This window comes from Meriones unguiculatus, chromosome 3 (genome assembly GCF_030254825.1).
Source record: "Meriones unguiculatus strain TT.TT164.6M chromosome 3, Bangor_MerUng_6.1, whole genome shotgun sequence".
In the NCBI taxonomy this organism is placed as follows: domain Eukaryota; kingdom Metazoa; phylum Chordata; class Mammalia; order Rodentia; family Muridae; genus Meriones; species Meriones unguiculatus.
The window spans coordinates 160612461-160627621 of NC_083351.1; the positions used below are offsets into that span (position 1 = coordinate 160612461).

The window sequence follows — 15161 nt, forward strand, 5'->3', positions numbered from 1 at the left end:
ACCCAATCAGTTCATGCTGATACTGCAGCCAAGGACCATTCATGGAGATAACCTAGAACCCCTGCACAGATGTAGCCCATGGCAGTTCAATGTCCATAGTAATGGGGACAGGGACTGTCTCTAACATTAATCAACATTTTTACAAAAAATGTTCTTGAAAATGATATCCACAAACACTGACAAGCTCTGTAGTTACTACATCTTGGGTTCTAGTTGAAAGAAAAGTCAGACTTAACCTCTCGCTAACAAGTGTTCTTTCCACTCTTCAAATCTTTTGCAATCTTTTACACACTCAGATCATGACTCCTAACTTTACTTCATTACAAAACATGTGACATTAAATACGCACATGCAAATATTAAAAAGTTAAAATTTTTCTTTTACTACCTCCCTCAGCCTACAAATTCATTACGTATATTTGCTTTAAACAACTCAGGTTACATTTTAACTCATTGCTCTTTTCTGTTTAGACATAAGGGCAAACAGTGAGAGAAGGGAAGACACTCTGAACAGAGGACTGTGCTCTCCCAGGATGCCTGTGAAGTGGATTTTTGCCCTGTTCCTGCTGCAGATGAGTTGCTGCTTTAGATCTGGTAACTGTGGGAAGGTGTTGGTGTGGCCGATGGAGTACAGTCACTGGATGAATTTAAAGATAATACTGGATGAACTTGTACAGAGGGGTCATGAAGTGATTGTTCTGAGACCATCAGCTTCCATTTTTCTTGATCCCGAAAAATCGCCTGGCCTTAAGTTTGAAACTTTTTCTACAACTATCAGTAAAGATGATCTGGAAAGTTTTTATGCAAAGATTGTGAATATGTGGACTTATGAGATGCCAACAGAACTATGTTTACATTCTCCTTTGCTACAAAATATGTTTACAGAATATTCTGCTTATTATCAAAGTCTTTGTAAAGACACAGTTTCAAACAAACAGCTTATGGCAAAACTGCAGAAATCCAAGTTTGATGTCCTGATCTCAGATGCGATTGCTCCCTGTGGGGAACTGATAGCTGAAATGCTCCATCTTCCTTTTCTGTACAGTCTTCGTTGCACTCCTGGCTACACAATGGAAAAGTACAATGGAGGATTTGTCCTCCCTCCCTCTTATGTACCTATGATTTTGTCAAGACTAGGTGGTCAAATGACATTCTTAGAGAGGGTGAAAAATATGATATGTATGCTTTATTTTGACTTTTGGTTCCAGACATTTGATGAGAAGAAATGGGATCAGTTCTACAGTGAAACTTTGGGTAAGTTATGTTTCTCATCAATAGCCTAGGACCTAACTTGCACATGTATTTAAAGCTATCTGTCCATGAAATACAAAGTGAGGTTTTCTTTTCTAGGTGGTCAAATATAATACAATATTGGCTAAGAAAGTCTGAAACATTCTGCTAAAGCTCATTTTATTGATCAAATAGAAAATGGCAAGAGACCTGATATAGGGCATTCTGGTCAGCTATACAATTGCAAAGAGACACAAGTAGACTTTCTCTATGTGGTTCTTTACTCCTTTTCCTGTAATTTACTCTCTATCTTAATAGGTCACTAGCTAGTGAAACCCAAATCTTCATTAGTGTACATTAAAAACGATATATTCAATAGAATATACATGCATATATAACATTGAAGAAATTATTTTCTCTTGCGTAGGGCTATGCTTTATTTAAAACCAAAATGTAGGGTATGGAAAAATAAAATTACTGCTGCCTTGGCAAAACAAGGAAAAAGGACTAGTTACAAACTACACTGTCCCTGAAGAAATCTGTCCAGGGTACACAGCATGGTTTGTGTTTTGAACCTGGAATGGTATTTGCATTTGCACTGCTCCTTCTGAAGCTTAGATAGAAGTAAAACGTGTGCTTATTGTTACAGTGGTTTAGTGGATCATTTCAAATTATTGTGAAAACATGAGGTGATTGTTATATTTTGCATTAAAATTAAACCAAACTGACATTTATGTATATAACTAAGCTTCACATCTATTACACATGCAAATTATGTTACATATAAATAAACATTGGGTTTAAAATGCACATGCTCTACATCAAACACAAATTCTTGCAACATCTCTACGAACACATATTTTACATTCAGATGACAATCCAGTTAGCTTTTTCCCCTCTCATTTGCTCATCTTCTCCATCTAGGAAGGCCCACCACCTTTGCAGAGATGGTAAGCAAAGCAGAAATGTGGCTCATTAGATCCTACTGGGATTTGGAATTTCCTCACCCAACTTTACCAAATGTTGACTATGTTGGAGGACTCCACTGCAAACCTGCTAAACCCTTGCCTGAGGTAAATACATTTTTTTAATTTCTTTTTTAAATTTTCACTTATGTTGAAAGTGATTCTACACCTTTCACTACATTTTCTCCCAATGACAGAGATATATAGGAATTAAGCATACTGCTAACTAGCAGCTCAGTGAACTCAGGGAAGAACATGAGAGACATGGGAAATGTTCATAGCATTTGAGTTAAATGAAGTCAGGTAAGGTATTTGGGTGGTTAGTCACCGGGTAAGGTTATTACCAAGCAACCCTGAGGATGTGAGTTTGAATCTCCAACACCCATGTAATAAGTTGGGTATCCTGGCATGGCACGTATGACTTTAGTCCTGGGGTGGCAGAAACAGGGTAACACCAACACCTTGATGGCTATTAACCTGTTAAGAATAGTGGGATTCATGTTCAATTAGAGACAGAATAAAAAATATATAGTAAAGATTGATAGGGAAAGACTCTGGATTTTAACCTTTGGACCCATGTGCAAAAACAAAGACAGGGACTTTCTCCAATACCACCACCTCTCAACACACTTACAAAAACATACACACAGGTCCATGCATAGACACACAAAAGACAAAAAAATTAAGTTAGTTAAACTCATTGGATGAGAAACTGTCAATTATTCAAAAGTGGTGATTAGTGTATATCAGAGGTAATAGTTTGATATCCAGTGAAACAATGTAGACACAGTTTCAGCTCTAAGCAGTAGATTGTGGAGGTCATCTCTGAAAATACCCTATTTATACATAATATCAGAAAATCATCACAATATATGTTTTTGATGCAGTGATGATTATTTTGCAAAAAATGGAAAACATTTTATTGATCATAGTTGGAAGTTTGTGTTATCTACACATATGTACATACCACAACATAGATACTATTTCATGAAACATTAGTTAATAATATTAAATGAACCATCATAGAAAAGAAAAAAATACTAAGGAAAAAATTACGCTCTCTTTAGAATGAGAAAATGTAAATGAGCTACAATTTAATGACTACATCATACATAGTATACTTGTACTTCTGCGTTTTCGTTTTGCCAGACCAAAATATTTAGTAGGTGATTGAATTATGTGTGAGTACACTTGGAACTGCTGCCTGTGAAGTTCAAAGTGTTTGACCTTGCTATTTTTGTCTTCTGCATTTTTAACAGCAGTATTCTACAACTTCCTAGGAACACTTCAATTTTTATTCTAGTTATTTTCATAAAAGTTACACAAGTGATTTCTCTTCAGTTGTTACTTTGTGATGAAGCAGGTTCTTTCTTAACAGGAAATGGAAGACTTTGTCCAGAGCTCTGGAGAACATGGGATTGTGCTGCTTTCTTTGGGGTCCATGGTCAGTAACATGACAGAGGAAACGGCCAACACAATTGCATGGGCCCTTGCCCAGATTCCACAAAAGGTGAGATAAAGTCCCCTCATTGGAGGCAACTCTATAAATGACCTTCAAAGGTCTGATTACCGAAATGGCTGGTGAAAGGTAAAGTTTTAGGTAAGCTGTAATTTACATTACTCAATTTAGAAACAGATATGCATAACAAACGTTACAATGTACTACAAGTTATCCAGAAATTGTTTTTGACCTAGAATATCTTGGATATAAACATTGTGATCTCTGTGGACACATTCTGAAATGCTGGTGTGAGAGGATCTTGTACTTCAGAGTCACTTGTTGTATTTGTTGATTATTTAAACTCAATGCATACATAAAAGTTTTGGTAAGATTATTGACATTTCTTTTATTTTCTAGCCTAATAACATTAAGCAGGTATTGAAACTGTCTGAAATGTATCATGGCTCTGCTCTGCATCCTAATTTTGAAGTAGGCCTGTTCAATGTGCAGTTGAGAGAGCCATTTAAATTCTCAACTGTCATTCAAAGGGCCCAGGGGTCTTTTCTGAGACTGATACTAGTAAAGAGATTACACAGCAAGCCTACAGCTAACATCAAACTAAATGGAGAGAAACTTAAACCAATTCCACTGAAAGCAGAGACAAGGCAAGGATGCCCACTGAAGAGATAGTTCTTCAAAATAGTTCTTAAAGTCCTTGCTAGAGGAATGAGACAATTAAAGGAGATCAAGGGCATACAAATTGGAAAGGTAGAAGTCAAAAGTATCACTATTTGAAGATGATATAGCGTACATGAGTGACCCCAGGGAACACCTACAGCTGATAAACACATTCGGCAGAGGGGCTAGATAAAAACTTAACTAAAAAAAAAAAAATCAGTAGCCCACTTGTATGCAAAAGACAAAAGTGCTGAGAAAGAAATTAGGAATAACACCCTTCCCAATAATCCCAAAGGACATAAAGTACCTTTGTGTGATTCTAACCAAGCAAGTCAAAAACTCATATGAAAAAAAATTCCAGTCTCTGAAGAGAGAAATAGAAGATATCAGAAGATGGAAAGATCTCCTTTGCTCATGGCTTGGCAGCATTAACACAGTAAAAAAAATAAAGAGACTGATACTCCAACCAAGGACCATGCATTGAGATAACCTAGAACACTGCACAGATGTAGCCCATGGCAGCTCAGTCTCCAAGTGGGTTCTCTAGTAATGGAAACAAGGACTGTCTTTGACCTGAACTCATTGGCTGGCTCTCTGATCACCTCCCCCTGAGGAGGTAGCAGCCTTACCAGGCCACAGAGGAAGACAATGCAGCCATTCCTGATGAGACCTGATAGGCTAGGGTCAGATGGAAGGGGAGGAGGATCTCCTCTATTAGTGGACTTGGAAAGGGGCATGGGAGGAGATGAGGATGGAAGGGAGGGTGGGATTGGGAGGAAATGAGGGGGAGGGCTACAGCTGGGATACAAAATTAACAAACTCTAATATAAAAAAATTTAAAAACAATAAAGTACTCATTTTGTTAATTAAAAAAAAGATAATTAAAAACATTGTTTCAGGCCTTCCTTGCCAAATATTTGTAGAAGAAATGCATGAAGGAAAGATAGATGTGGGCACTGCCCTTACAGCAGTAAGGTCATAAGTAACATATGAAACATCCAGCTCTGCTTATAAGTAGTCAGAATGAACTCCTAAGATTCAAGGAAGAAATATGAAAATAAGAAAGAGTCTAACAGAGTCTAACAGAAGCCAATGTGAAAACAGTTTCAGATGGCTTTCTTCATAAAGCATACCACAAAGTAATTTTCTGGAGATTAAATTTAAATCTTTGAACATTTATGAACACAGTTTATGTTCTAGTGGAAAAGCCTCTATATAATCATCTACATTAATTTATATGCTGTGATCCAGTATTTGATTTTATCAGTCACATAGCAAGTCCGTGTTAGACATGTAGACCATTCTCCATTTTACAAAATTTGTAAATGACCAGCAGTAGTCATTAAGCTAAAGTAAACCCACTTCTATCCACTACACCTGAGAGGAGAGTGAAAACACCTTCCAAATACAATCTCATGTTTTGAAGAAACTGAGTTAAGAAGAATCTTGCCCTGGTCTCTTGGGGTGTTCTTACGAATCACTAAGAATACTTCTTATGTGAATTCATCCCGGATACCTCCCCTTTTGTAATTATTTTAGATAAAGAATATCTAGAGTTATTTTGACTTCAAAGGTAAATAAACCTAATGGTCCTTTGATGTGTGAGTATCAACACATGCACAGGCCAAAGAAGCTAAAATCACCAGAAAGAGATTCTTGGGTGACATAGGGTTCTTTGTGATTCATAGACTGACTTCTTGGTGCTTATGGTTTTTACCTGTCCCAAGGTGGGACGAAATTTATATAAAACAAAAATTATTCATAATGGGCCACTGCTTTCTTCAATGGAATTATGACACCATGTCCATGTAGTAAATATGTTCATGTATCATGAACTATCTGATTTGTGTAAATAACCCTGCTTGGAAAATGATGATTGCATTCAACCTGTCTGAATGTCAAAATAAACACAGAAACTGCTGGCACACTCTTCATCTCCATCTTTAAAGGATCTCATTACTCACCTCCTTTGATTTTTTTCATCACTCCTAAGGAAGGCATTTAGCTATGTTATGTTTAAGCTAAAAAGTTACTATTTTTATATTTTTTTATTTAGTTATTTACTATTAATCAGAATCGTAGCTCCTTGTTGCCTCACTGTCCTCCCCTCACACCTTTCTCTCCCTCTTCTGCCTCTCAAAACAGTGGAGGCCCTCCCCACACAAATCCACTTCAATGCACGCAGTCTCATTAGGACTGTGTATTTCCTCTTTCACAGTGTCCTGGCTTCACAGCCATGCCAGGGTGAAGTGACCATGTCCTGCAACAAAGACCTTGTCAGAGACATCCCCCATCCCTTTTCTGGGGCACACACATGGAGGCTAAGCTGACCATTGTGTATATACATGTAGAGGGTCTAAGTCTAGTCTGTGCCTGGTCCTTGGTTGGTCTCCACATGTCATGTTGGGCCCAGGTTAGTTGGGACTGTTGTTCCTCTTGTGGAGCTCCTGTTCCCTCTGGGTCTTTCTATCCTTCTGCCTGTTCTTCTACAAGGCTCCCTATATCACTTCTACCTTCCCATTCCTCTCTCCAAACTCTCTTATATCATGCCCCTTGCTCTCTTTCAAGTTCATGGCATCTTTTTCATTAACTGCTGGTACATACATAAATGTACATGTACATGCATTTATATTCCTAAATATAACTTGCTCAGTCTGTATAATGTCAAATTTGGCTCCAGAAATCAAGATAATCTCATATTTAACAGGTTCTTTGGAGATTTGATGGCAAAAAACCAGCCAACTTAGGACCCAATACTAGAGTCTACAAGTGGCTCCCCCAGAATGATCTTCTTGGTAAGACTTTGGAAAACAATGCTGAGTCATGACTGACTTTCTCTATACCCATCCTGGTTGACTTCAAAGTTCTTCGTACTACTTTGAAAATGATGATTGCATTCAACCTGTCTGAATGTCAAAATAAACACAGAAACTGCTGGCACACTCTTCATCTCCATCTTTAAAGGATCTCATTACTCACCTCCTTTGATTTTTTTCATCACTCCTAAGGAAGGCATTTAGCTATGTTATGTTTAAGCTAAAAAGTTACTATTTTTATATTTTTTTATTTAGTTATTTACTATTAATCAGAATCGTAGCTCCTTGTTGCCTCACTGTCCTCCCCTCACACCTTTCTCTCCCTCTTCTGCCTCTCAAAACTCCTAAGGAAGGCATTTAGAGAAGGCACTATTTATTTAAAGGTAGCAACTTCTGTCATGCATCTGGTCTTTTGTTAACACTCATTTTCTCTTATCTCCTATGTACTGTATGTGTTCGACTGGAATCAGTATTGCAAAGTTCAAGTCTCAAGTCACAAAATAGTCTGCAAAGTCTATATAGTCACAAGTCTGCAAAATGGTCTCTGTATGTTTAACTTTGTGTTCTGAGACAGGAAAACATTTCAGTGAGGTTTGAGTATAACAATCTTCATGTAGAAAAATCTCCTTTGAGCTCCTCATAGTATTCATTTCTTTTCTTATGTCTAAGACAGCTAATTAATGTTAACCTGAATTCATCTTATTCTAGGACACCCCAAAACCAAAGCCTTCATAACTCACGGTGGAGCCAATGGCATCTATGAGGCGATCCACCATGGAATCCCCATGATTGGCATTCCTCTGTTTGGAGAACAACATGATAACATTGCCCACATGGTGGCCAAAGGAGCAGCTGTTGCATTAAATATCAGAACATTGTCAAAGTCAGATTTGCTCAATGCCCTGGAGGCAGTCATCGACAATCCTTCGTGAGTGTAACTTCCTAAAATGTGTATCCATTACTTCTTTATTCATTGTGCTTCTTATGGAAGGCCAAAGAAGCAAGAATTATCTTGAAGGCAGAAATAATGATAGGTGCAGAGACAAATTATAACATGATTCAGTGCCATGATTTTTTTTCTTCTTTCTTCTTGTTCTTTATTTTCATGTTTTGATTTATGTTTCCTTGCAATGTGTATCAGGCTGGTCCAAAGTGTAAACCTTTTCTGCTTCATCCTCCAGACTGCTTGACCAACAGGCATATGCCACCAGCACTGACCAATTTTTCTATTCAATTCTTTTAGTAAAGTAATTGTTTAGCATTTTAAGGATAGTCCAGAACTTACATAGCAAATAAGCAAAGTGAAATAAAATGTCAGGTACCAATCAGATCTGTTGTACACAGAAGCCATAGGATAACACTATACCACAATCAAGCTTGAGTGTTATAAAAGAGCTAAGTAACTTTTATGGCAGTTATAATATTCAGCATAGAAATACAATAGATATTAACATAAAAGGAAAGTGTATGGTTGGATGTTTAAATATGCAACCTAATGTTTTAAGATAAATTCAAATAGCGAAAACATAAGAGTAAAACAAAGAATATGTCCACCATCATTTCTTTAATTAAAAAAAATCCAATTTGGAAGTTCTTTCCTGAAAAAGACTATTTCTCTCCCACTGTCATCATCCCTCATGTACCTATAATAATTTTGTGCAGAATTGAGCTCAGGCTGAGATGTACTACTTTCTAATATTAGCTTGACTATTGATGTCATCCTTATTCAGATTTTAGTTAGGAAACCATATTGTTGAAACTTCATGAGTGTAGCTTTCCTCAAGATGCAACTTCACAGCAGCTATCTTTGCCCTTCAGCTCTTATAATGTTTCAATCCTCTATTCTATGTTTTACCATGAAAGCTAGTTCTCAGGTAAGGTGATTTAAAGTCAGTTACAGATCATAGGTCTTTATTTTCTGATGTGCATGCTCTTTCATCAATAGAAACTTACTTTCTACCTCTGGGGAATAACCAAGGGCAACATCAAGTCTGTATGTTTGTAAGTCCGTAAGTCTGTTTGACAGTCCTGGCCAACATCTCAAAACAGGGCTTCTCATGTCTGGCATTGGGGTTTATGTTAGGTCGTCCTTGGCTCTTGGAGAGAGCACCCTCAGTTTAGATAAGAATAGTTTATTACAAGGAAATTGTGAAATTTACAGGCAAAAGGGGGGAACTAGAAAAAAATCATCTTGAATGAGGTATCCCAGAAGCAGAAAGATACACATGGTGTATACTCACCCATAAGTGGTTATTAGACATATAACATAGGATAAATATACTAAAATCTATACTCCTAAAGAAGCTAAACAACAAGGAAGAACCTAGGAAAGATACTCAATCCTCATTCAGAAGGACAAATGCCATAGTCATTGGAAGCAGGAGAAGACAGGGAATAGGACAGGCGTTTACCACAGTCGGCCTCTGAAAGATGCTACTGATTGAGGTACGAAAACTGATGCTGAGACCCATAGCCAAACTTTGGGCAGAATGCAGGGAATTGTGTGAAAGAAGGGAGAGATAGAAAGACCTAGAGGAGCAGGATCTCCAAAAGGGGACCAACAGAGGCAAAAACACCTGAACCCTGGGTACCCTGCAGAGACTGATACTCCAAACTAGGACAATGCATGGAGAAAACTTAAAACCCCAACTCAGATGTAGTCCATAGATGCAGTCTCCAAGTGGGGCCTCAAGTAAGCAGAGCAGGGGCTTTCTCTGGCATGAACTCAGAGACAGACTCTCTGATCACCTCCCCCTTGGGGGGGGGTGCAGCCTTGCCAGGCCACATAGGAAGACAATGCAACCAGTCCTGATGAGACCTGATAGGCTAGGGTCAAATAGAAAAGAAGGGGGACCTCCCCTATCAGTGGACTAGGGGAGAGTTATAGGGGTAGAGAGGGAGGGAAGGCAGGATTGGGAGGAGACAAGGGAGGTGGTCACAGCTGGGATACAAATTGAATAAATTGTAATAAATGATAATAATAAAGAAGAGTTTATAGAAACTATATATATGCTTATACATGGAATAGCATATAGAATATAGAGTTGGATATAAGTTAATATATTTATTAGCGGCTTTTTTAGACATCCTTATTGTTATTTTATCCATTTTGCTCTTTCTGTATTAAGTTCGATCCCCCTTCCAAAGGACCCACCCCTCTTCCAATTTCCTATATCAGACTACTGAAGACAGCCATTTCCCTTCACTCTTTTCTTTATTTGCCTCCCTACCCCTCTCTAGGGAGCCTCTACTCTTCCCATTCTTCCATCAAAGAAGTTGAATCCTAATTTTAAAATACTGTAATATGCATACTAAGAAATGAGGATATAATAAAAAGCAATACACAAATTTCCAATCAATCCTTGTAAATAGTAGGAGGATATGTTACCACCATTGCAATTACTTCTTGTGCTACATCAAACTGATATTTGGGGTTGATGACTCATGTCTCAGTGTAACCCTTCATTTTACATATTCATTAATAATCATTTCAGAACTAGAATCAATGCTCTTGTAATGCTTCATTGAGAAATTTTGACCACTTTATTTCTAAAATCACACTTCTAACCAAAAAGAAGATAATAAATAATAGCAGGAAATAGACTCAAGGATGGCTCAGTAGGTAAGAGCAAGGTTTACTCTAGCAGAAGACCACAGCTCAGTTCCCAGTGCCCATGTCTGGTGGTACACAAAAACTCCAACCCCTCAAATATCTGCGCACACACACACACACACACACACACACACACTCACACACATTTAAAAATAATAGCGAAAGTTTTTTATTCCATTTTACAATAAGAATAATATATGTGATGCGATAATAATTCCTGTTTATTGTAATAGAAAAGTTAGACTTTCTATTAATTTCACTGAATAATTAGTAACTTTCATGAAAATACATAAAAGTAACAAAAAGCAACCATTATATCTAATTAATAAGAACCAGGACACTTTTGTAGTTACACTCTTTAATCACTGATATGTCATTCCATAAAATTTTCTTTTCAAATCCAACCACTTATCACCATTACACAGGCAGGTGTCATTGTGGGAACTTGAGAGAACTTAAACTCATGCATTCTGATTCTAGTATAAAGTTTTCATGAAAAGTTAGTTTTTCATTGCTTACTGGGTTGTTTATCACTCTAGAATGGCAATGGGACCTGGAAAATTAGGGCTGATAAATTAGACAAAATAAAGTCTCATGCAATACCCTACTTTTCTTTAGACATCAGGCACTCTGAGAGTTAAGAGGACTCACATGAGCAGTGTGGAAAAGCCATTACCAGAGAAGTACATTTATTCATAGATGCATATAAACAAATAGCAAAAGCCACTTGTAATGAAAAACCTCAAGTAAAATCATTCCTGTCTGCTACACCAGGGAGGCGCACAAAAGCATAATCCATGAACAAGTCCATATCTTTTGAAGAAACTGAGGTTATAACACTCTTATCTTGTTTTCTTGGAGTTTTCTCATAAGCACTGAGGAATCTCCTCACATGATCTGGGACCATATTATGACACTGGATAACTGAAGTATCATAGACTCAAATAATACCTCATTTTGTTATTCTGTAAATTTGTTTTCCTGGCTCAAAATACTTTTATTTTATTTTTATTTACTACAGTTTATTCACTTTATACTCCAGCTATAGCCTCCTACCTTATCTCCTCCCAATTCTACCCTCCCTCCGTCTTCTCCTCCCAGTCCACTGATAGGGGAGGTCCTCTTCCCCATCCTTCTGACCATAGCCTATCAGGTCTCATCAGGACTGGCTGCATTGTTTTCCTGTGGCCTGGAAAGCTGTTCCCCCCTCAGGAGAAGGTGAACAAAGAGCCAGCCACTGAGTTCATGTCACAGACAAACCTCTGTTCCCCTTACTAGGCTATGCACTTGGACACTGAGCTGCCATGGGCTACATCTGTGCTGGAGTTCTAGGTTATCTCCATGCATGGTCCTTCAACTGTCTGCATACTTAACTTTGGGAACATTTTCTCTTTTCCAGCCTTTCTGAGTATATGCTTCCATATGCTTCTTGTATACTCAAGAAGCTGAGAGATTGCTGCTAACATCTTCCTAGGCATGAATGTAAAACAAATAATTTTCCTTCTATTTTGTATAATCATGTTTACTGCCTATACACACACAAAAAAATCTTGTAAATATGTATTTTAATTCATTCAGTGAATTGATGCCTATTTTATCTCTTACAGCTATAAAGAGAATGTTATGTGGCTATCAACCATTCACCATGACCAGCCTATGAAGCCGCTAGACAGAGCTGTCTTCTGGATTGAGTTTGTCATGCGCCACAAAGGGGCCAAACACCTGAGACCACTCGCCTTTAATCTCACCTGGTACCAGTACCACTCTCTGGATGTGATAGGATTCCTACTCGCCTGTGTGGCAGCCATTGCTACCCTTACTGTAAAGGGCTGCTTGCTTGTTTACCGATTCTTTGCAAGGGAGGAAAAGAAAAAGAAGACTGAATAGAGCTCATTGAGAACACACTACATGAACTGAATTTCAGCATCCTTGTAATTTATGAACCACCTTCCAGACATTCACTGATTACTTTATCAAGGCATATCTTCTTTGTAATTTTTATAGCATGTAAGAAGACATATATATAGCTGTGGCTACTGATATGTGATCAAAGAATGCCATCATTTCTTTTAATTTCTAAACTATGTAATTAAAACAATCATGCATAGGAAAACTGAAAATGTACTTGAAATGAAACTATTAACCTACCAACATTTGAATACTATTCATTTCATTCATTCTTCCATCTGACTCTGGAGATTTCTACAATAAAAAAGAAAAGCACTAAATTCTAAATACTCATATATAAATATGGTTTTCCTGTAAAAGTCTTCATTTTTTGTAGTCTTGGGGATAGTGTGGTTTATTTTGCAAATACATTTTAAATGGTAGGAATCTGTATGTTCCACAGAAATTATTAGCAAAAATCAAATGATCAAAATTTCATTCTAAAAACAGTATATAAAATTCAGTCATCTACTTCACAGAATAACTATAAATTTTCTGAATTAATATCTATATAGAATGTGTTGACTATTAAAATAAAAACAATTGTGGCATAATAAAACAAGGTTTTCTCCACATATTTTCTTACGAAATTGTAGCATTTTAAAACATACACTCCAGTTATCAAATGTTGATAAAGAACAATGTTCTGCAGTCTGGTGGAGAAGAAATATTTCAAGGCCTTTATTCAACAATTTGCAAAGAAAAAAATTGAAGCTGAAAGAATAAGTAAAAACAGGGTTGGAAAATGAATTATTTACTCTTTTGTTGCTGTAACAAAATACACTGATCAAGAGCAGCTCACAGCAAAAACAAAACAGTTTATTTTGAATTCTGGTTAGGTCTTTAGAATGCATGGTAGGTGAGAAGGCAAGGCTGTAGGGAGCAGAAGGATTCTCCCTGATCACAAATAGGCAGCAGAGACAGTAGTAGAAAGTGGGCCAAGCTGCACATTTGCAGAGCTTCTTCCAGTGATGCACTTCCTCCAGCAAGATTTAAATTCCTTAGTACTCTATAACCTCAAACAGCACCACCAGTTTAGGAAAAGGGGTTCAGCTGCATCAGTTTATCAGAGACATTTTTTTTCATTCAAATCGTAACAGGAAATAGCCCTGTTTCTAGTCTCATTTCTTAGCATCCCATAGGTTCTTAGCATTCTTTTACTCTATCTGTAAGTCTACCACAGCACCACAGAACACTTGCACTTCTTCAGTGTAAGTTACCTGTGATCATGAAGCTTGATATATGTTTGAAATGAAGTACATGAGCAAGGGATATTGACTAGCAGCCACATTCGTGCGAGGATTTGTTGTGATTTGAGAACTGTTATAAGAGAGCTATGTAATGTTTATGGTAGTTGTCTTTGAGTGTCAAAATACAAAAGATATTAATATAAAAATAAGTGTATGGTTGGATGTATAAATATGCAACCTAACATTTTAGGATAAATTCAAATAGTAAAAACATATTAGAGTGAAGCAATGAATGCGTCCATCATCAATTTTCTTTGATTTAAAGAAATTCCAATTGGGAGGTACTTCCCTGGAGAAGACTGTTTCCCACTCTCAGCATAATTCTGTGTAGAGCTGGTGCCAGGATGAGATAAACCCCTGTCCATATTAGCATGACTATTGGTGTCATCCTTATTCAAAGCCTGTTTAGGCACCCATGCTGTTGAGACTACATGAGCATAGCTTTTCTGATACTTCTCAAAGATGCAACTTCACAGCAGATATCTTGGCCCTCTTAGAGTCTTTCAGTCCTTTATTCTATGATGTTTCATTGGTAGTTAGATCAATATTGGAAACAGAGGTTAATTATTTAAGGCTTATTAGTTCCATCAAATATTATCACTCTATATAAATCTACAATAGGAACTGGAAAAGAAAGTTACTTAGTGCCTCCATTAAGGATAATACATACCTTAATCAAAGTTTAATGAAAATGTCATTGATGTAACAAATTTTTAATTATTTATCTTAGTATTTACTTTTATATCCATATAGTATACTCAGATTTCTTTCTGTATGTATTATTTCTCTGCTCTGTGGAGTTTTTCTGTTGGCTTTGTTTTTGTATTGGTACATTAGGATAATTTCACTAATTTTTTTTTAAATGAAACTAAAAGCATGAGTCATGATAACAGAAGCACAGAGTAACCAACAAATAAGATCAATCAATTTTAAAGAAACTGGTAATGGTAAGAATGCTTAGGTCTGTATAAGGGATATTCTCAGTTGTCAGATTGACAACATCTGGCATAAATTAAAAGCCAACCATCTGAGAACACCTGTAAGGGACATATTTCTTACTCATCTTTCGAGGTGAGAAGACCAACCCTAAATCTGGGCCACACCTTCTGCTGGCAGCCAATGTAAAGAACATGAAAGAAAAAACTTTTGAGCACTCATTGCCTTCACAACCTCCCTGAAAGTCTTTAGAACCTGACTCACTGCCCCAGTCCAGGAGGTCCAC

At 37.1% G+C, this 15161-nt stretch overlaps 1 protein-coding gene across 2 annotated transcripts in view; it reads left to right on the forward strand.

The window, feature by feature from the left end:
- The window catches only part of LOC110543424 (UDP-glucuronosyltransferase 2B17-like), a 29317-nt gene extending 16066 nt beyond the window's left edge, over positions 1-13251 (forward strand). For both annotated transcript variants that reach the window (XM_060380868.1, XM_060380869.1), the window contains exons 2-7: positions 471-1253; positions 2154-2302; positions 3573-3704; positions 7021-7108; positions 7838-8057; positions 12350-13251. In XM_060380868.1, coding sequence (XP_060236851.1) covers positions 533-1253; positions 2154-2302; positions 3573-3704; positions 7021-7108; positions 7838-8057; positions 12350-12629 — 1590 coding nt within the window. In that variant the 5' untranslated portion in view covers positions 471-532 and the 3' untranslated portion in view covers positions 12630-13251. The remainder of the gene's footprint in view (positions 1-470; positions 1254-2153; positions 2303-3572; positions 3705-7020; positions 7109-7837; positions 8058-12349) is intronic.
- Positions 13252-15161: the final 1910 nt, after the last annotated feature.